We start from the raw sequence: 20913 nt of genomic DNA on the forward strand, positions 1-20913 counted from the left end.
GCGGAGTCGGGGAGTTTGCGCAGTTCGGTTTGCTCTCCTGAAGATGATGGAACCAGAAGCGTAGTTCTTGCCTTGCCTCGCTCTGAAATGCCTAACAGCCGGAGTCACGATAAACCCTAAGGGCTGACGAACGTGGTGCGGCAGAGAATAACGGAGGGTAAGGCAACCAAGAGCATCGCCCTCGTCCCTCAGCGAGAGGGATCTCGACCTTGCACAGCGACTGCTGCTACCCACGCGCAGGGGCGGCTGAGGTCTCCAGCAGCCTTGGGAAGTATGAGGGAAAAGCACTTAAGACACGCTCTGAAACATAGAAGGGCGTCCCTCGCCGCCCTGCTCGAAGCCTCGCCCATTCCCATGCCGGACCCGGCCACGCTGCTGTAGACGAGACCTTCCCGGAGCGCTCGGGTGCGTTATACCTCCCGCTCTTCCTTTCCCCGTGCCCTGCTTTCCGCACACCCTGCGCGCTCCGGGAGCGGGCCGAGCCGGATGTGGGGGCGCGGCTGCCCGTACTCCCGGGGAGACGTGAAACCCGACACTGCCTTCTCTGGCAGGGTTTGCCTTGGAGATTTGGAGAGTCCTTTCGCTTGGCTTTTCCATGTGTGATTTAAAGTGACTAGTAAGAAAGCGGAGTGGAAGTCTACGTAAACTCCCTGGAGTAAAAGCCAACTTTACTTGTTTTGATGAGGAAGACTGGGGTTCTTGCCATCTTTAAATGGCAGTTCGTGTGGTCGCTGGTAATGTACTCAAGCCTGGCAGAGGAACAAGAAGCATGAAAGGTCCTTTCTGAGACTTCTGTTTTCCCTGCTCGTTCTTTTACAGGGAAATTTGAAAGCTGGGAAGCACGTTGAGAAATTTTAACACTGAACAAAGCGAAATTGCAGATTTAAAATGCAGGGGCTTCCGCATGAGCTCATGATGTGAAGGAAACAAAGAGCACTTTCCAAATATCTATGGCACTGATGTTATATCCTGTTTTTGCTGCTGCTGAGACGGTTACGAAATGTTAAAGAAACAAATGCTGTCCAAAATGACAGGCTTGCTTAGACCTAGTTTAGAGTGTGAAATGTTTCTTCATCTCTTTTGAAAGGCTTTCTTAACATGAGGCTCGAGATATGACCATATCTTGATTAGTACAGCATGCTGTTTGCCTTGCTAATCACACCGACGTTTGAATGTTGCACAACATCTGCGTTGCAGTCGTGGGAGCAAAGGTTTCGGCATGGTGTTAAGTATCAAAGAGTAAAATTGTTTGAACCTTGCACAGACTCAGCTTGTTAATGCTGACAGGGAGTTACGATAACCTTGCGTGTCCTTGTGTGTGAACTTCTAGTATGCTGTTACTTGCTGCATAAAAAAAGGTGTCCTTGATTTTGGTTCTATGCTGTATGGACTGCTCATAGCGTGAAAAAGCTCAAACATAGGAGTATGAATAAGTTTATTAGAGAAACTGATTAATACAGTGGTGGGTTTCTGTCTGCTTCTCTGGTGTGAAATGGAAATGACTTGTGCTTTAAGGAGTAAATATGTTTCTTTATACTCTCAGATGTTTATTCTAAAAAATAAAAATCTTCTGGACCTTGTTGGCACAGTAACAGGTCAGCCTAGGCTTAGGCAAATAGAATTGTTAGAAAGGTAGTTTCCCATGCAATAGGTGAGAAATTAACCAGTAGGTGTCAACTCAGCTTTGAAATCTTACGTTTTGTTCAGGGAAGCTTGAAAGTTAATGAAGACCAGAAATTAGTATTCAGGTGCACTTTGATCTTAACCTCCTTGAGTTTTTCTCTCAGCTTTTTTAGGGGACAAGAGGACTAATGAGTCCTAGAATTTATGGTTTTCTTTCTGGAGATACTACAAATATGAGAATAGCCCCTTTTCTGAGAAAATTTGGAGTGATAGTGAACTAAAATAGCCAGACTTACAGAAAGCTGCCCCCCCCATGGCTTGTTTTCCCTTACTGTGCCTGGGGGTTTCCTAGCTCTTTTAACAGGAAGAAGGAAAATTATTTTTGTACTCTGTGTAGGCCATGTCTTTCATTTACCATCCCTAATGTGACCTTTCAGTGTCGGTGGTGATGTCAGACTTGAGCTATTTGAAATGATTAACCGTCTTCCTGTTCCAGAAGCTTTGCATTGAAATATTTACTTATTTAACACTGCACTGAACAGAAAAATGTTCAGTATTTTGTTGCGGCAATATTGGCAAATCACATGTGCACAAGAGCACATAACCTGCTGGGGCAGCTTTAACTCTGATGACTATGAACTTCTGTTTTCTGTGTTGAGAAGATATACTGACTTTTTCTCAACTTGTGTTTTTGTATGTAAAGATAAAAATGCTGTTTCAGATACTGAAGATCTTCATGTTGCTCTTACTTATTGCCCACTGAGAACCCTCAGAGAGGGAGTGCTTTTAAGTCATACATTTCAGTTCCTCAAGTGCTTTTGAAAGTCCTGGCTGTAAGTACCTGGGGAGTGCTTTCCTATGGGAGTATTTTCTGCCTTCCCCCTTCTGGAATAAATTCCATCTCACAAAAAAGTTTGTTTTTCTGTGGGACATCTCACAAATAATACTTGATGCTAGTTTGGAAATCAGAAGTTAACAGCAAAAATGCTTTTCCCCTGGTAGAACACTGCACAATACAGATTACAGTCCATGGGAGTGGAATTCCTGCTTATGGATCCTGGCTCCATCCTCTCTGGTCACTCAGGTGTATTGCATTGCATTGCACTGAGTGCACCTGAGCTACCCTGGGTTGGCCCTGCCTTCCACCAGGTGCTCAATCACTGCTTCAGGCCATGACTTAGCATTTCCACTACAGCTGTGCTTCTCCAGTTGTACCAAGCAGATCCTTGTGTGAAACAGCATGTTCAAAAGTACACTCATTTTGTCTTCACAATTTATTTTTGTTGGAAACACTTTTCAGCTTGTTCCTAAATGATGTGATGTGAAGAACAACACTGTGCCTATCTCTCTTGGGTTCTGAAGAACAGAACTGTGTCTGAGGATGCGCTGCTTTTTCCTGGTTCTGTGCTGTAGCAGGAGTACCATAATCATGCATCATCTCTATGTGTTTAGAAGTATGTGTTGAACGCACATGGTATGTGGTACATGTAGAGCTGACTGTTCAGGAGACTGATAAGCAAAGGTTATCCACAGCCTTGTTACTGTTAGGTGCTTTTGAATACACTGTGCTACTGAAAATGAGCTTAAGTGGCCTCGATGGCATTTTGAGTATTGCAAATACTTTCGGTCTCGTTTGCATGATGGTATAGAAGTGTAGGAGTTTTTAAACTAAGTAATACTTGGGTCTTCTAATGTGGTGAATTTATGATATTTTACAACAGAAACTTCTGTTTTGCTTTTGAAGGTGCCACCTTGGGGTCATAGCAGCTGCTTGTGTTAAAATCCCCTAGTGGTTCAGTCATGTTACCAGAAAGATGATTTTTTTTTTTGCTTTTTTTATTCTTTAAATAGTGATGTCTTTTCCTGCTATTGTGGTTGTCATAAGGTGTAGGAAAAATCCACTGCAGTCTTTGACTCCACAGAAAATATGGTTCACAAGGGTAGCTAGGGTAGATAAAAAGAGACTTTGCCATAGGAATTTGAATTTGATTTGCTTTTCGTGAGTAGTAGAACTTAGCCTATGGTTTACTCTGATCCAACCCTTACACGTTTTCTGTGTAAAGTCAGTTAAGTGTATAGAATTATTTTTTCAATTAAACAGCTCTGAAATGATGATTGATTTTTTAAAAAAGCTTTTAGATGAGTTTTCCTTAGCTGCTTAATGCACAGACATAGTATGTGTTGTTGAATGTGACTTCCAGGGCTGAAACTGATTTTTAAAAAAATGTTACCCTGGTCTTACACTCTTACTACATATTAGTCTTTGATGCTCTATTGGGTTTTGTTTTACAGTGTGGTTTACACAAAACCATATGCAGTGTATTAACTGAACTGCTTGTAAGGGCTAAGATTTGTCTTCAGATTGCTTATTTCATCTTTCTCAGTGTACATCACGGGGATCAAAGAGGGACAGATAGAATTTCCATAGTGGCAACGGAAATTGATCATAGCACCCTAGTTACTTTGTTAATCGTGAGGGTTTTTTTTCTAGTTTTGAATTCTTTCAGTTTTCAGTATGGATATCACTTGAAGAAAGAGGTGGTCTGTGGCTTATCTGTGCCTTCAGAGTTAACTGATTGGCATACTGAAGGTTGGAATTTTTTCTTTTGAGTGGTTCTTTGACCTTATCGAGCATGGAGAGTGTGGGGGAGGAACCCTTCAAACCCTGGTAACTCAGTGGAATCACTTAAAGTGGTACTAATAAATAAGGCAGTCTACATGTTCCTGAATATGAAGGTAACTAATATGTAAAAATATTACATTGTTTTTGTTATTTTAACTTTGAAATGGATACCTGATAAGTGTTTCTGTATTTAGTTTGTTGTTGTTTTCATTGTTTTGTCTATGGTGTGTGGCTACACTACCTCTTAACTCTCAAAATGCTTCCTTTAAAATGTCTTGAGACATTTGGGCAGGAGACTGAGTGGTGGGTTGTTGGAAAGAGATCAGGGCTTTAGACTTCAATTGCAGTGCAACTTAATGTCTTATTACCAGAAACCCTTGAAATACAGACTTCTTATCAGCGAGTTGATGACTCTTGTTTCACTTCCTATGGAATTCACAGGCTTGTATTAAGGTAATTTTACTTTAAAAGAACTTCCATTTTTTTTCTGATCAGTATGACCTACCAAATACTTCTTGTTCTGTAATGAACGTCTGGGAGAGCCCCTTCAGAACAGGAGGTCCATGTAAACTAAGTTGGCATTTTAGTTATAAGGGAGTATGACAAATAGGAGAGTTAACTGTGATCTTGTGCAGTGTATTTAGAACCTTTTATTCCTCTTCCACAGAATTCCTTACCTCAAAATGCATATAGTTACAACTGAAGGCCAGAGACGTTCTGTAGCAGATACAGACTTCATGTCATGTTGGCCTCCTGTTTAAAAGAAGGAAGGCTGGCAATTTTAAAGGGACAGCGAGAAAGTGATGACTAAGTGCGAAGTACCAGCTATCCTTATTCATCAGATTGAAGAAGAATTGGATAAAGAAGAAGATGAGATGATGATTTTCCTGTGCCGAGACCTTGCCCCTGACTTGGCTACTGCTGGCCTTAGAGAGCTTCTGGTGGCTTTGAATGAAAGGGATAAACTATCTTTTCTTGGTTTGTCTGAGCTGTTGTACAGAGTTAAAAGGTTTGATTTGCTGAGGAGGATCTTGAAGACTGAGAAGACAACAGTGGAAGCTAACCTTAGCAGGAATCCCAGACTTGTCCCTGATTACAGGTATCTATTTCAGAAATCTACTGTATTTTCTTCAAAATACGTGTTTGTTTGTTTAATTTTTAAATTGTTTGTTTAATTTGTCTTGAGAGTGAAAGAAAAGCAGAACAGAACATCATACAAGAGTTATAGTGAAAAGATTGTCAAGCTTAATCCCTAAAATAAAACTTAATGACTTCTTGACGGTCAGGGCATTGGAAGCATCTATCTTTAAAGAGTTTGTTTATCTTAATTTATGAAAATTGTGATGATTGTGTAGTTCTATATTAGCAGATAGAAATGATGCTTTATGGAAATATCATTAATTAGGTATATTGTCTTTTCTAGCTTGCTTTGGGCACATAGCCTCGTCATAGCTTCTCTCAGATGACCTGTCCCTTACTGCTCTCTTTTCTTTAGCTTTAAGAAGCTTAAATTAAGAGAATAGAGTGATCTTCCCTAAGGAATTTCAGAAATAAGTACATACAATCATAAGGAAGATTTTCCTGTGGTGATATCTCACTGAAATAAAAACCCTATCGCTATTAGGTTAAAAGTCAAAGCTGTGTTATACTGTTTTGTATTCTTTCTCTTAATCTCTATTGAAATATTAAGGAGACTATTTCTTCAGCAGTCAGTCTGAAGTAATACTGGTGCTGACAAGCATGATGAGGTATTTTGTAATTGGATATTGGAGCAGAGTAGTTGTGTGTGTTTGTTGTTGTTTTTCTATGTTGTTGAATTGAGAATGTTGTGTGAAGACTGGAATGTGGGAAAGATTGGGTAGTTGAACAAGGGTAGGATCTTGCTAAAAAAAACAATCCTTTGGAAATGCCTCAATTTTATTTCAGGGTACTAATGGTGGAGATTAATGAGAATCTGGAAAAAGAAGAAGTGAGTTCTCTTGCTTTTCTACTCAAAGATTTTACTCCTCGAATGAAAATGGCAAAAGATAAGGTAATAACTTTTTTTCTGATTATTTCCTCTAGAGCAAAGAGATTAAAGTAAAAAGGGAGGTGGCTAGAAGGAGAAGAGGAGGAAGGCAGGAGTAGGGAGAAGTCAAGTGTGAAAGGAGAAGTGGCTTGTATTTCATTATTTTGTTGATGTTCTTGTTTTTAATGCAAGAAAAGAAGCTAAAGAAATAGTTGGAGAGAAGTTTCTGGATAGTTTCTATAGTGAACAGGGTTAGCATGAATCTCACAGGCAGAAGACACAAAATAAAACCTCGGTGTTGCTGATCTGAAAATTTATATCTGCGGGATCTCAAACCACTGATAGTATTAAACATGTCTTGATATACAAGATCACTTTTTATGTTTGTGCTCTTCCATTTACAACAGAATAGAGTTTTCTTAATAATGTCATTCTTTGTATATTTGCATTCTAAATATTTGTTCCAAGTGCCAAAGAAAGTGAGGATTCAAAAAGCTTGGCCACTGTGCACACAGAACACTGAAGGCTTCTTTTGAATTTTTAATTTTAACCGAAGGAGGGGAGAAATCCTGAAAATTTCCTAAAATTTTTCTTATCTATGCTTTGTGACATATAAAGTGATATTTCATGTGACCGACTATGTAGTAACAATGAAATGCAAAACTGTTTCCTCAAAACCTTTGAATTGTTTTTAAGTCTGTCACAACCTAATAATAATAATAATGCTAAGAACTTGAATATATTCCAGGTAATCTCTTCTTAGCGTTTCAGCAATTACATGCCTAGTTCCTGAAAATACCACCTTTACCACCTGAACATAATATTTTGAGTCTATTTTTTAGTGATGAAGAACAAACGACTGATATGTGTTAGGACTTGAGAGAACAGCATGAAGCTGTGTTGATGAAGGTTTAGGCTACGTGTTAGGAGAAAGTTGTTCACTGGAAGGTGGATGGGCACTGGAACACACTCCCCAGGGCAGTGATCACGGCACCAGCTGCCAGAGTTCATGAAGCGTTTGGACAGTGCTTTCAGAAATATGGTTTGGGTTTTTTTAAGTGGTTTTGTGTGGAGACAGAACTTGGACTCAGGAACCCAGGATATTCTGTGGTAACAATTTGGTTTTCTGTTGCTGTTACAGAGTTTTCTTCGTCTAGTAATTGAACTGGAGAAACTGAATTTGGTGGCTCCAAATCAGCTGGATTTGATGGAAAACTGTTTTCGAAATATTCACAGGATTGACCTGGTTAAGAAGATTGAGAAGTATAAGCAAGAAGGTAAAATACTTTTGCACTGCTTAGTTTTGATGGTAAGGGTTAGATGCAGTTCTTACTAAAGACTAAGTTACAAGTCAGAGTATTAACATGCTCCAAGGAATTGGTCTTTTCAAGCAGGTCCTATATCACAGTGTATTTCTCTGCGTGTTTCTGTTCAATTTTCAGCTTTCATGTCCTCCGTTCGTTCTCAGCCTGTGTATGTAAATGCCCTTCAGGCATCTCTCCCTAATCTCAGTCTGATTGATCCTCCTTACAATTCAGGGGTAAGTATATAGTAACTCAGACAGATCCTTTATATCTAAATATTACAAGAAATTGAAAGAGGATTCATCTTTGCAAAGCCTGAGGAGTGAGAAATGACTGGTAACAAGAATACTGTTTGGGTTATATTTATTGTTTCTGTTATGTACTATGTCTAAGGCCTGATAGAAATTTTCTGACAGTCAGGTCTCCTTTCAGTAGCTCCTGTGATTTTTATATATATACTTTTTTCTTATTAATGAAGAATACAAAGTCCTTTCTCTTAAAAGTTTTTTTCTACTATTCTGGGGAGTGAAAGATTTTGAGTGTTTTTTGCAAAACAGAGTGTTCTTCTTATTTTGTGGACTTTGCAGAACACAGGGAAAACAGCTTTTAAACTTCAGAAGCAAAAAGTTGCGGCTTGCTTCAGCTGTTTTCTTTGCTTGTGTTTATGTTAATCTGATTTTAACCGAAGTCTCTCAATATGTCAAAAGTCACCCACTCAGTTACTTCCAGTCAAACCCTATTGTATGCAACATTGTTTTTGTTTGACTTAGGTCTGATGTTGTAATAATGTTGACCTTTCTTGAAATCTTTAATCTTGCATAGAGATGTTTTCTGATACGTATTTGATAAATATCTATCAAGCTTACATACAGAAGACCATTGATCCAATTAGCTCTTATGAACAAAGCAACAGGTTTGTTTTCCAAACTACTAATGGGAAAGAATTTTCACTGACTTTCCATATTGTGGTAATGTTGTTTTAACTTCCTTTTGAATTTTATGAAAGTTTCTACTTACCTTTATATAGGTAACAAAACTTGTAACTTTAGAGGGACTTCTTTTACTATCATAGGAAATAAGCTTTCCTTTGCTGTTCTTGGAAAACTGATTACTTTTTGGGGAGGAAAGAATTTTATTCCTTTTTTTTTTTTAATTATTGTTTTAAAATTCTAAGTAGTTGAATAGGTTTGAATCCAAAAGATGTAATCCTTTTGTTGAGGAAAAGAAATATTATCACATTGTATTTTGAAAGCATGATTACTAGTTTTGAAAGAGAAAGGGAAAATAGACTTCTCTTCATTTTAGTTTCAGAATATGAACAAAGAAAAATCACAAAATGGAGAAATCTCATTTCAAGGTAAGAAAACTTTATTTAATACTTGCTGTCTAAAGATTAGCTGGTTTAGAGCTGTACGATGAATTTCATTTATTGAAAGAACAATTTTTTGATGGCTGTGTTTATGGCTAAGCCAGTTAATGTCACCAGGAGCAGAGAGTATTTGGTACATCTGAAAACTGAGCCTTATTATTTGTTTGGCTTGTGTTGCCAGATCTTAAAACTTTCTTGGAATTGCTGGTGCCTTCCGCTTAGACAACTTTTAAATAGAATAAATATTAATAAAATAGTGGAAGAGGTTAACTATCCAGCTCTGGAGAGCAGTGTAGTGCATCTATTTCCATTATGTCCTGACTAGGAAGTTTTTGCATCAATTTAATTGTGGCAATTACGAAGTTTTCCAATGAGTACCAGGTTCTCACTATGTGTGCAGTATTCTTTTTGGGAACTCACAATACCTCTCAAATACAATGGTTTTAGAGAGACTAGTTGACTGAATTCTCTCAAAGTAGGGGAGAGATTGTTTTTATTGCTTATTGTTGTGCTGTTTTCCTTTTCTAATCATAAGTAATGTAGAGTGCAATCCAAATAATGTCTTAGTGTGAGCATTATTTTCTCCTTCAGTAAAGAAAACATAGGAACTAGGAAGACTAGGTGAGAGGGAACTTGACCAAACTGTATAGGTTCTTTTTCATCTGTGTTGCTGTCAAAGAAATAACACCAATACCTACACACTGAGATTACTTCTGTATGTTTTAACCACAGAAGAACCAGTCCATATGTCTATTCAAGAATCAGGACCAGCATCACATAAGGTAAGTGCTTTAGCACTTACGATGCATGTAAGTTTAAAAAAAAAAAAAAAAAAAAAAAAAAAAAAAACAAACCCACAGTAGATATTTGCCTTAGTTTTTCTTAGGTTTTGTTTTAACATTTCCTTTAATTGCATGCAACAAGAACTGTATATACATTCATAGCTTCATTGGCAATAAATAAATTCTGCAAATTGCTCTATGCAGTTTTAATGTAAATTAAATGTACAGGGAATTGCCTATAGCAAATTGATCCTTAGCACATTAAAGGAGCAAGGGATTGTGCAGAGTCATTGCAGATTATTGAATGAAGGGGCTTTACACTGTTGTACTAAATGAGGAAATGAATGTTGTCTTGATAAGCAGTGTCTGCTGCGTTCCTACAAATCACAGAAGTTATTTACTTATGTTGACAGTGTGAAACTTAAGGTTCCCAACATCATGTTAGCAGTAACACTTCAGGAAAAAACAGGATCATTGCGCTCGTAGCTCAGGACTTCAAAAAGCTTCTCTATTCCATCTCCACTCTCAAACTTCCTTCTCCCATTCCTGGTTCAGTGTTAGTTTATGGATTGTTAATGTAATAAGATAGAATAACAGAAGATGAAAGTTAAGGCCATACAGGAAATAAGGAAAAAAAATCATGAATCCATGTCTCCTGAGGTTTTGTTACATAGATAAAAACATTGAATTCCAGTAGATATGCTTCTACTAGTTACTCAGTGGAAAAGCAACAGAATATGTTTGAAAGGTCTAAAATGATTAAATTGGAGAAAAGAATCAAGTCTATAAGATAAGAGAATGACATAACAATTTGGTATTTATCTTTTGCTTTCCTCAGGTGTACAGAATGCAAAGTCACCCCTTAGGAGTATGCCTGATTATAGACTGTGTTGGTAATGACACGGGTAAGTCTCTGGAAATTCAAGTTCCTTTTCTTGTTGCTTTTTTTTTTTTTCCCCAGGTAATTAGAGCATAAAGAATATGATGCATATTTTCCAACCAAACTAGAGTCATGTTGTCTTAGTCAGCTTTTCTGTCAATTACAGTTAATCATCTAAAGAAGTTGGGAGGCCCAACCTGAGACTCTCTATGTGAAAGAACTTAAAAGGGGAAAGGCTGATGTCAGGGAGAAGGAAATTACATCCAGAGAGACCAACAGAGTACTTATGCTACAGCTGCACAGTAGGTTATTGGCAGAGATGGTAAAGAAAACATTGCCACCATTCCATAAAAATGAATCTGTTACAGACCGAAAGTGTAATAATATTGGACACCACTGATTTTGAATAGCTGAAAGCAAATGGTCTTTTGTTAATAACACTTCTAGTCCAAGTTGTATGTTACGCAGGTTAACTGAAACTGTTGTAGTAAAAGAAAAAAATGCTACCTAGAATTCAGAGTAACCAGTACTGTGGTTAAAATGTGAATTTTTCTGATCTCATCAAAAATAAGAATCCAAAAATACGGTCTTTACGTAAGCAAAAAAGCAACCCCCCCAAAAAAAACCAATCCCACCCTTCCTACCACCCAAAAAAAAAATCATTGGAACACATGGGCTAAAATTAAAATAGAATGCTTGCAGCCAATTTTTATTGGGCTAGGAGATACAGGAGAAGATCAGTGAGATATCTTTTTCCTTTCTTATAAGGACCCTAGCAGACCGATCATTGATGCAGTTAGTGAAGAGAAGTGGATGCAGCGCACAGACACAGAAAGTAAAATCTTGCTGTCTGCTTGATAATATTTTAGGTAAATGATACAAAACAATACAGCTTGCCACTGGGGTACAAGAAACTAAAACTAATTCAGGATCCTGCCAGGTGTGGATAAAGGACAAGGGAAAACACTGAACTGACATGCAACTGGAAAACATCCTTTGGAATCTGTCTTGCTGAGATAGGCAGAAAGTCTATGAACTACTTTTGTAGCAAAATTAAATAAATTTAAAAAAAAAAAAGCCCCCAAGAATGCAATTACTGTGTGTAGAAACTAAGTTCCTCAATCTAATGTACATCATTTCTACTCTCAAAAAGTGTTATGCCAACTTTGCCCCAAGAAAACAAAGCCTGCCAAGATGTGAAGGACAGGGTCAGGGCAAGGGCTTTTGAGACTTTAAATAAACAAATAAGTAAATTCTGCTCTGTGAGGAGACCTACTTCTTCATTTCTCCTTTCTTCTCTCTTTTACGGTAGCTTTAGTGAACAAACAGACTTTTTGATGCAAGAAACTTATTATTCATGTGGAAGGCACATACGCTTCAGAAAACCAGTAATAAAGAAGGAACTACTATGTCAGTTCACAATCAGAGGTGCATAAATTTAGATCTACTCATCATTTGAAGGCACAGATCTTTTTTACTGGCAATGTAGACCCTCTTGATATTACAATGAAATACAAATATATGCACAAAATTTACAATGTGCTGTTCTTGTGCTCATGTAAGCACTTAGTATTTGCACAAGAACAGAAAACATGAATAAGAAAACCTTGCTGATTTGAAAGAATACAAATGGATTATGTTTTCAGCAGATTTACCTGCAAATCATGGATTTTCTGCTGTTGTGCCAAAACTACCCAAAGCAAGTCTTAGTATGCCTCTGTCTCCATTCATCTGTATAGCACACAGAAGGAATTAAACCATGTGTATGTCTCAGATTTCTAAAGTTACCAGCATTAAAACAAGCATTTTAACATGATAGAAAGCAAGACTTGCACTGATGTAGATTATTGTTTAGGAGAGGTGCAGGGCATATGACATTATTTCAGGGAATGTTTTAGAAATGTGTTGACTACTTGAGAGTTCTCATGCCGCACTACTTCTGAAGTATGAAGATACCAAAGAGAGAAAAAGACAAGAAGGAAGTTAGGAATTACATCTGTGGCACGCATTTGAGTCTGCAGCTATCCCAAGATTTAATATGAGGAAGCTGAACCAATGACAAATGCTGTAAGATCAAGTATCACAGCGATTAAAAATGCTCGGTACAAACTGTGGATTCATCAGGTGCTGATAAAGTTTAAACTGAAGTTGCTTTTGTTGTTATTCAAGCAGTAATTGGCTGCTCTTGACTTTTTCATTTCCGTTTGGAAGTCAGGCTTTATCGTTGTGTTGTAAACAGAGGGAGAGAAGGGTAATTTTTTATGTAGGAAAGGAAACTCCTTAAAAGTCACTGGTGGTTTCTTGCTGGAATTATTGGAATTATTGCTGATCTAGGTTGCAGTACGTAATCTCATTTTGTCTTGCCTCAAAGTGAAAATGCTGTATCTCAAATTTGCCATGTATAAGTTCCTATTCACTTTTAAGCAATAGTATCAGCTCCAATAGTTTGGTTTTCTTATTTTTAATCGTGAAACTTAGTGTGTGTGTGTGTATGGTCTAAGGTGCTACCAAGTTTTGTATCTTTGTTTACACATGCTAGTGAGGTGAAAAAGTTCAGAGCTCTCCTGTTGCTGTAACTGTCATTTCGCATATGCACTACTGCCCTCTAATGGATGAAGTGCTTCATCAAGTATATGACTTCTGAATGGTACTGAGTTACTCCTGCGTAAAAATACCTTTTGAATTGATCATGTCTTCCACCTTGAATTTTCAGAGCATATTTTATTGTCTAAAATAAAGGATACTTTCCTTTCTTCTTATAAACAAGTAAGTCTAGAATATTTGAAATATTGTACAAAATTTAATCAAGCGAAGTGGACTGGAACAGAACCCTATATGTAGCTGCTGTTCATCACCTCACTAAAGTGCAGAGTGTATTTCTACCCTGTGTTTTGTTGATTAAATTGATTAAATCTGTTTTCACTATGTGCTTTTTGGGTTGAATAGTGTGCTAGTGCAACTCCTGCTTTGCTGCTGGTTATCTCTGAAATTAGCTTTTGCTAATTAGCCTTTGCTAATTAGGGATTGTTAAACTTCTGAAGTACGGGGAACAGCCCAGCTTCTTGGGACTGTGAGACATTTTATATTGAAGTGGTGCTTGTTATGTTCTGTCACAGTTATCAGATACTGCATGTGAGCAGTGTATACATGATTTCTACTAAGCGTACAATGCTACAGTTATAATTTGTAGTAATAATAATCTTCTGGTTCTCTGAATGCTTAAATACATTTGAACTTAACCAATGTGGATCTGGTTTCACTTCTGTACTAATAAACAACCCAGCTTTTTCAGAACATAGCATGCTTTCCTGCAGCAAAAGTTAACACGAGTAACAGATACGTATAGGTTGTCTACAGCTTTAATTTTTAGGATACTGTTCAGCATTTTATTTCTGAAAATGCCATTTTGTCATCTGGCTTGTCACAGTTCTCCACCTGGAGCTTATAACTTTTAAGTCCATTTTGTATAATAGTAAGCATAAATGACTGCAGTAGATTCATTTTTACTAGTGAAAGCAAGTCTCTGTTGGATTATGTACTTTTCAAAATTACTCTGAATGTTTATTAGAGAAGTTAAATAGTTGAAACAGACTTCCCTTGCTATCCAGCACGTTCCTTTTCATATCACGAATCTTCTGTGTGAAGCATTTTTTAATGTCCTCTTGCCTCATGTTTTAATTCCTAGAAACTTGGGATCCTGGTTCTGAATGAAAGCACGCTGAAATCTGTGGAATTAGGAAAAAATTGCATGCTACGAAATAATGCCTTTGTCAGGAAGTGCATAAATCATGTTGAAAGACAGTATACACATAGGATGTATGCCATGTACTATTTGATCAATACAGAGTACTCTTGATTTTTTTTTTAATTAGTGTGATGAGATAAACACCCTATTTCTTGTAATGAAATATTATAAATTCTGTAGCCCTTAAAGACAGACTGAGTCTTAAGGTACTGTGACTTAATTACATCTTTCTTTTTTCAGATATGTTGGAAGACACTTTCAGAGGCTTAGACTATGATGTTCATTGTCACCAGCACTTAGATATGTCCACCATGAGTAGAACATTGGTTGAAGTTGCAAGGTTACAGAAGCACAGGAGTTGTGACAGCTTCATATGCATATTGGTCAGCCGTGGAAATGCTCAGAACATCTTCTGTACAGACAGCATCTCTACTGGATTCCCTTTGGAGCAAATAAAAAAATACTTTACAGCAGATTCATGTCCTGAACTCCGAGGAAAACCAAAGCTCTTCTTTATTCAGAGCTACATTGTGCCAGAAGATGAGCAAGAATTTACTAGTCTGGAAATAGATGGAAATGATAAGAAAATCATCTCTAATGCAAAAATGCCCTTGAAAGACACTATTCCCCAAGTAGCAGATGTCTTTTGGAGTCAGTGCAAGGTGGATGTGTCTACACTAGAAAAATCTCCAAAACAATCCTCGTATTATCTGCGTTGTCTGGCTGAGCTACTCCGCAATCCTCATAAAAGGTGAATAAAAATCAGGAAAAATGAACCTTTTTTCTAGGACAGCCTACAGTCTTAAAGAAAGAGTTCTGCTAAATTTCATCCTTTCTGGTCCTGGGAAGTGCCTTAGTGCTATGTCATAAGTCAAAATACAAGTGTACGTGGTCCTGGAACAGTGTCACAGGAATGCAGTCTAGAGTGAGAGTGAAGCTTCAGATTCTAGAGGGTAAAATAAGTGTGTTATGGCACTGGGATTTGTAGATTGAATAGGGAAGAATCTGGGTGTAATGTATATCGGTGCTATAGAGTTGAGGGCTTTAGGCAGGATTTGAAATTGTTCTTCTCCAGCTTATGAAGTGCACACCTGGTTTCCTGTCAAATTGAAGATAGCCTCTTAAATTATTAAGAATGGCCTTGCTTGCAAATAAAATGCCAGTGTCTGAGTTTACTCGGGGGAAAAAAGGCAATTGAGAGGGAAGGATTTTGTTCTTCATTTAGATGTAATTCACCCACTCTTCAGGAAGCCACAACTTTTTCCAATTTATGATGTTGAATGAAAACTTTCAAAGACATTTGTCTGTCCAAAGAGATTATAAAAGGAGATCTGAGCAAAAATCAAATATGCTTGCATATATAAATTTACCAACAAAGATTTTCACTGTACAGATGATCTATGAGAGTTAGCAAGCATTTTTCAGTGTCCTTGTGGGTTAATATTTAGTACTTTTCACAAACCCTGAAATCTTGCAAAGAAAGCACAGATAATTTTGTTAAAATCAATACCACGACATTGATTTGGGATGTAATGAATTTATCTACAGAATGCATACTTAGCTTTAGGTTTTAAAGGCATAACTTCAGCAATAAAGGCTGAAATTTGAAACTTTCTCCTCACTGAGCCTATAGTTATCTTCCATCTGTGGATTGTTAAATAGTGTCTTGCTTCTTTGTCTAATACAAAGCTTTTACTTCTGTTGCTGCAGGAAACTCTCTATATTAGATATCCATACGGAACTGAACAGAAGAGTCTATGAATGGAATAAGACAACTGACCCAAGCCAGCAATACTCACTTCTGCTCCAGCACACACTGAGGAAAACACTTTTTCTTTCTCCCAGTTAACTGCTATTGGAAAGGACATTCTGAAGTAGCTGAGGAGTGTTTCCTCTGACTCAGTTTCAACCACGCTTTTACTTAGACTTTATTACTGCACATGTGCCTATTGCTTCCAAACCCAGGTATTTAGAAGCATTTTAGGGTGTTTAGGCACTATAGAGTTTAATATGTAAGACTGAAAGCCTGGATGGTAACAGCAGCTGTTGTACTGAATGGCAACAGATCTTACAAGCAAGTACAACAGGTAAACAGTGGGGAAAAAATTCTAAACTGTATGGTTGTTGGATTTTCCAGGGTTCTGTGTTTTTATTCTTTGGTTATTTGTATTTTAGTGGTCTTGATGTAAGTGCACTGAACTAGGCTTTTCTTTCGTTGCTTAAAAAAAAGACAGGCCACCAAAATCATTGAAATCTAGTGTGCAAACCATTGAAATTCACTGAGTACTTTCTCATCACTTAAAACATGTCAGAAGATGGTTACTCAGCATACCTCCACAGAATTAAACAAAACAGAAGTAAGAGAGGGATGGTCTTTTTAAATAATCTTGATTCCATCTGCCTTGTATATTAGAAGTTCTAATTCACCCAGAACTCTGTACTGTCAGTACTATCCATAGCACACAAGGATTGTATGCTAATAAATCAGACAGTCTGACATGTTTTGTGCTGCGTTCACCACTGATGCAAAAATGACTCTACGTGTGGCAGGGCTTTGTGATAGTCTGTGCAGATTAGAAAAATACGTAGTGGGATTTTGGCAGGTGTTCCAGAGGTGCTGAAATGCAATTCACTGTGTGGTAGCAGGCAAAGTATAAGTACACTGTTTAACACATTTGAGCCAAAATGTAGCAACCGTCGCTTCTTAAGACTGAATAAAATTATTCCAACACCTTCCCACACATACCTCTTCTGATTATGGAAAAGGTTTATCAGTTTATTAACTGGTTTGGTTTTGTTTTTTAAGTTGCTCTCATCTGTCAAGAAAAGGCAGTAGTGAATGTTGTAGCTTTTTTTTTTTTTCCTCCAATAGAACATATGCCTAACGCAGAAAGTTCAGCTGACCTGTTTGTTATGTAACAGTATAACCTGGATGACTTATATTGAATTTTAATGAGTTTGTAGCATTCTCTTCCCCCCTTATATAGTTTACTTGCAAACTTTTAATACTACGATAGTTTCCTAATCAGGAAAAAATGCCTTTTCATTCCTCAGTATTATATTGTATTTCTAGATGCTGGATTGACATCGTTTTTGATAACCCTGTGTTTTATTTTTTCTTTTAAAACAATCTTTTTATATATTAATTCAGATAAATAGCAAATGAGTTTTCAAGTAGCTTCTATAATTGTAAGTAAAGTCACATTTATCTGTGTAGTCTGGTTGGTGTAGTCTAACTCCATTAAGCTCACAGAAGTCCTTCCTTGTTACGTGGTGTAGGTCCAGTTTCTTCCTGGCTTGAGAGTTCCTAAACTGCTGATTGAGGAGAAACCCACTGAACAGGTTTTACCTTACAGTCTTTCTTTAGCCATCTATATGTGATGTTAAGATCACAATATCTATTTATTTATATTAATATACAATTTTTGTATAATATATATAAAGTACATTTTATATCATTAACTGAAGTCTTCAGTTATCATTTTAATTTTGTAAATTAAAGAAATTTGTTTTTGTATCTTTTTTTGTGTTGATTGTAGAAAGTGAAATACATAATTGTGATGAATGTTTGCACAAATTAGAAAAATATTTTGCTATATTACAGACCTATGTATAACATACTTTTATCTTTTCACTTAATAGTTTCCCTTTAAAAAAAAAAAAGATAACTTTTTAATAGCTTTGAATTGAAAAACGTGACTCCTAATTGTATCTTAAATTAGGGGTACCTGTATTGTTTGTGTTGCTGTAATTTTATGTAGGTCCAGATATAGGAAGACAAAGATAGTAACAACTTGTTCTCTGTAAGCATTAATGTAGAAAATACTAAATTGAATTTCATTATGTTATAGGTCTGGAAATAAATGCATTTATACTTTTGAGTAGGAAGGTCAATTCTTCCTTTCAATTTCTACTTTCTTATAAAGGGCCTGTTAAACTGGCTCTTTTCATACACTAATTCCATATTGCTTCTGTCTTTAATGATAGCTAATGTCTTTAAAAATATGGTCTGATGTATTTCACGCACAAAAGTAGAAAACTTCAGAGTTCTGCATCAACAGAAGGGTCTGTATTGTATGTGATGGTTAATAAAAATAGCCTTCACTTTTAACTCTGAATATTTCATAACTGACTAGCGTATAACAAAATATAGCACAAGTTTAATTTTGAAATTCCACCTTGCTGATGTTCCTTCCATAGGGTGAGAGAAGGATTATAAAATGACAAATTTGCAGTCTTACTAGTTCCTATTGTGACTGGTAAGGGAAGCAAATGGTGTGGCAAAAAATACAGACTCTTCTGTGGCTGTGTAAATCACGTTTGATTCATAATTGTCATATATAAGTATGTGATCTTAATAAATGCTGTTCCTTTCACAAATTAACTTCATTATTCTCCCATTTTCCTTACTAGCTTTTACATGTGATGAGTACTTCTGCTGCCATATAGACACCAAATGCAGGGAAAATGGAACAAAGAGAGGGCAGAGATGAGGGAAAGAAATAGTGGAAATTCAAGCAGAAGTGAAAAGGGGAGTGGTAGGGATAACCAAGAGAAGAACACGTAAGGAAAAGAAGATATGGAGACATCATATCTACATATGTACAACATCAATATTGGAAGAAGAAAAGATAGGAAATAAGAATAAATGGATATTATTAAAAGATGTGAAAACTCTTTTGGGGGGTGATGCTAAGTCCAACTACTTAGTAAAATGTTAGCAATAGAATATATTCTGTTTCTTACGAGTTTGTGACATGGGTTTGTGTTGAAGGTTGAGGTGTATTCTCTGCTGCAGTGTAGTCCATATCCCCTTTCTTAGGAAATAAAGGAAGAAGCACTGTTTTGAAAACAGTGGAGATGCCTGTAAATAACCCTTGTAGTAAAGAAAGGAAAGAAGTTGCTTTGATCAGTTCTGATCTAAGAAGCCAAACACGGAGTCCTCTAATGATCAAGGTGTTTGGGGGACATCCTGTGTCGTGTAGCATTCATGGGCATCAGATACTGGATTTCTACCCTGAAGTCTTGACCCTCAGCAATTCTTAACCCACACTAGTACTCATTCTGGAATCGTTCATCTAAGCAGCATTTATTGCCTTCGCTTCTCCTTCAAGAGTTAAGAGTTTGATTTCCTGGACTAATGTGTGGGAATTTTACAGTGGCAGAAGTTGTCTGTAACCTCTCCAGTAGATTTCTGTGCCCCTCCGTATATATGTGGTAGGGACTTCTTGCTGCATTGTCCATCTAAAATTTGAGTCTGGAAATTGAATGGATGCTGGCCTAGGTGACATCAAGCCCTACATGCATTTCAGATGGTCTATCTGAATTCCATTCAGCAGCTAGAAGAAAAGAGGGAGAACAATTCTGGATCCATCATAACTTTGTTAGCATAGGATCACAGAAGGTGCTGGTGGAGTTTAATGGGCTGCCAAAACATAGTTATTTTAACCTTCTGTTGAACAACGGTATGCAAGCTGTACCTCCTCTGCTTCTGCATTGTTCCTGCTCAGAGCAAGGCTGTTGGATTCATGGCTCCATGGCATAGCTTCAGTTCTGGTTTCTGAGAGCTGAAAGACAAATGTAGTGTACTTCTGTATGTGTGGTATATATGGAATGGGGAAAAGAATTGTCAAATGTAGATGATGCTTTACCACTGGCTCAGAAGCTGTAATCCTGAAGCAGGAGATTCCTTGGTGTTTTACTCCAATCTTGATTAGCATGATTTTTCTGAGCTTTATATCTAGTTTACTTTACTTTATACCATTATATATTTGTGTCCTGAATTACAGTCAATGCCAGCTTATGATTTAGAAGTTACATTGAAGAGGAGCTTTACAGTGCTCACAGTTGATGCACTACTCTGATACCTCTTCAACTCTGTAGTTGAAGATGTAACAGTGACTCCTGTTACTTATGTTTGAGTCAGAGAATCTGTACGTGATGCTTCTAGAGAATGTATTTGTGATACGCACAGCTTTTAATTTCTGACATGCAGCATGATGTTGCTGAGAAGATGCTGGCTGTGGTGGATGATGTGCAGTCTGTCTGCTGTGTATGTGATTATGTTCCATTTAAACTGTATCTTCTGTCTGAATTATTTGACAATTCTGTAGCTATTACTGAAGGATGTTTTCTCAGTTTCTGTGTTAGTCAAAAAGAAGTTGAAAGTATTTCTGGACATTTTCAGGATTGTGCCTCTTTTTGCGTGCTTTATATTTTCATTTGTGTCACTCTGAGAATGTATTTTCAGTTTTTAATTTATATAAATAATGTCAAAATAAATGTGATTTCAAACATTGCCGTTAGAAAAATGCATGAGCTTTGTCGGTCTCCCTTCAGCCCAGAATACCTCTTGGAATTCTTGGCCAGCGGCTCTCTTAGACCTTTAGTGCTTGCTAAAGGTGGCTGTGGAGTTACCACGATTCTGTAAAAGCGAACTGAGAGCATGACGGCCAGAGAACCTGTTCGTTTCACAGAGAATTCACCCCCTGGCTGTGTGCTGGGCAGCAGTACACGCACGAAGCGCTCATCCCGGAGGCGTGGAGTGGCACCGCGTTCCGTATGAGGGCTGCGCTGGGC

At 37.3% G+C, this 20913-nt stretch overlaps 1 protein-coding gene across 1 annotated transcript; it reads left to right on the plus strand.

Moving 5' to 3' along the window:
• Positions 1-3: 3 nt before the first annotated feature.
• On the plus strand, positions 4-20632 carry CFLAR (CASP8 and FADD like apoptosis regulator). The gene is made up of 9 exons (XM_085228346.1): positions 4-5345; positions 6173-6278; positions 7396-7531; positions 7697-7794; positions 8864-8915; positions 9660-9709; positions 10548-10614; positions 14575-15085; positions 16045-20632. Exons 1-9 carry the CDS (start codon positions 5050-5052, stop codon positions 16181-16183), a joined length of 1455 nt encoding a protein of 484 aa, XP_085084472.1. The 5' UTR covers positions 4-5049; the 3' UTR covers positions 16184-20632.
• The last annotated feature ends 281 nt before the right edge of the window (positions 20633-20913 follow it).

Source organism: Meleagris gallopavo, chromosome 7, assembly GCF_905368555.1.
Source record: "Meleagris gallopavo chromosome 7, MGAL_WU_HG_1.1, whole genome shotgun sequence".
Taxonomy (NCBI): Eukaryota; Metazoa; Chordata; class Aves; order Galliformes; family Phasianidae; genus Meleagris; species Meleagris gallopavo.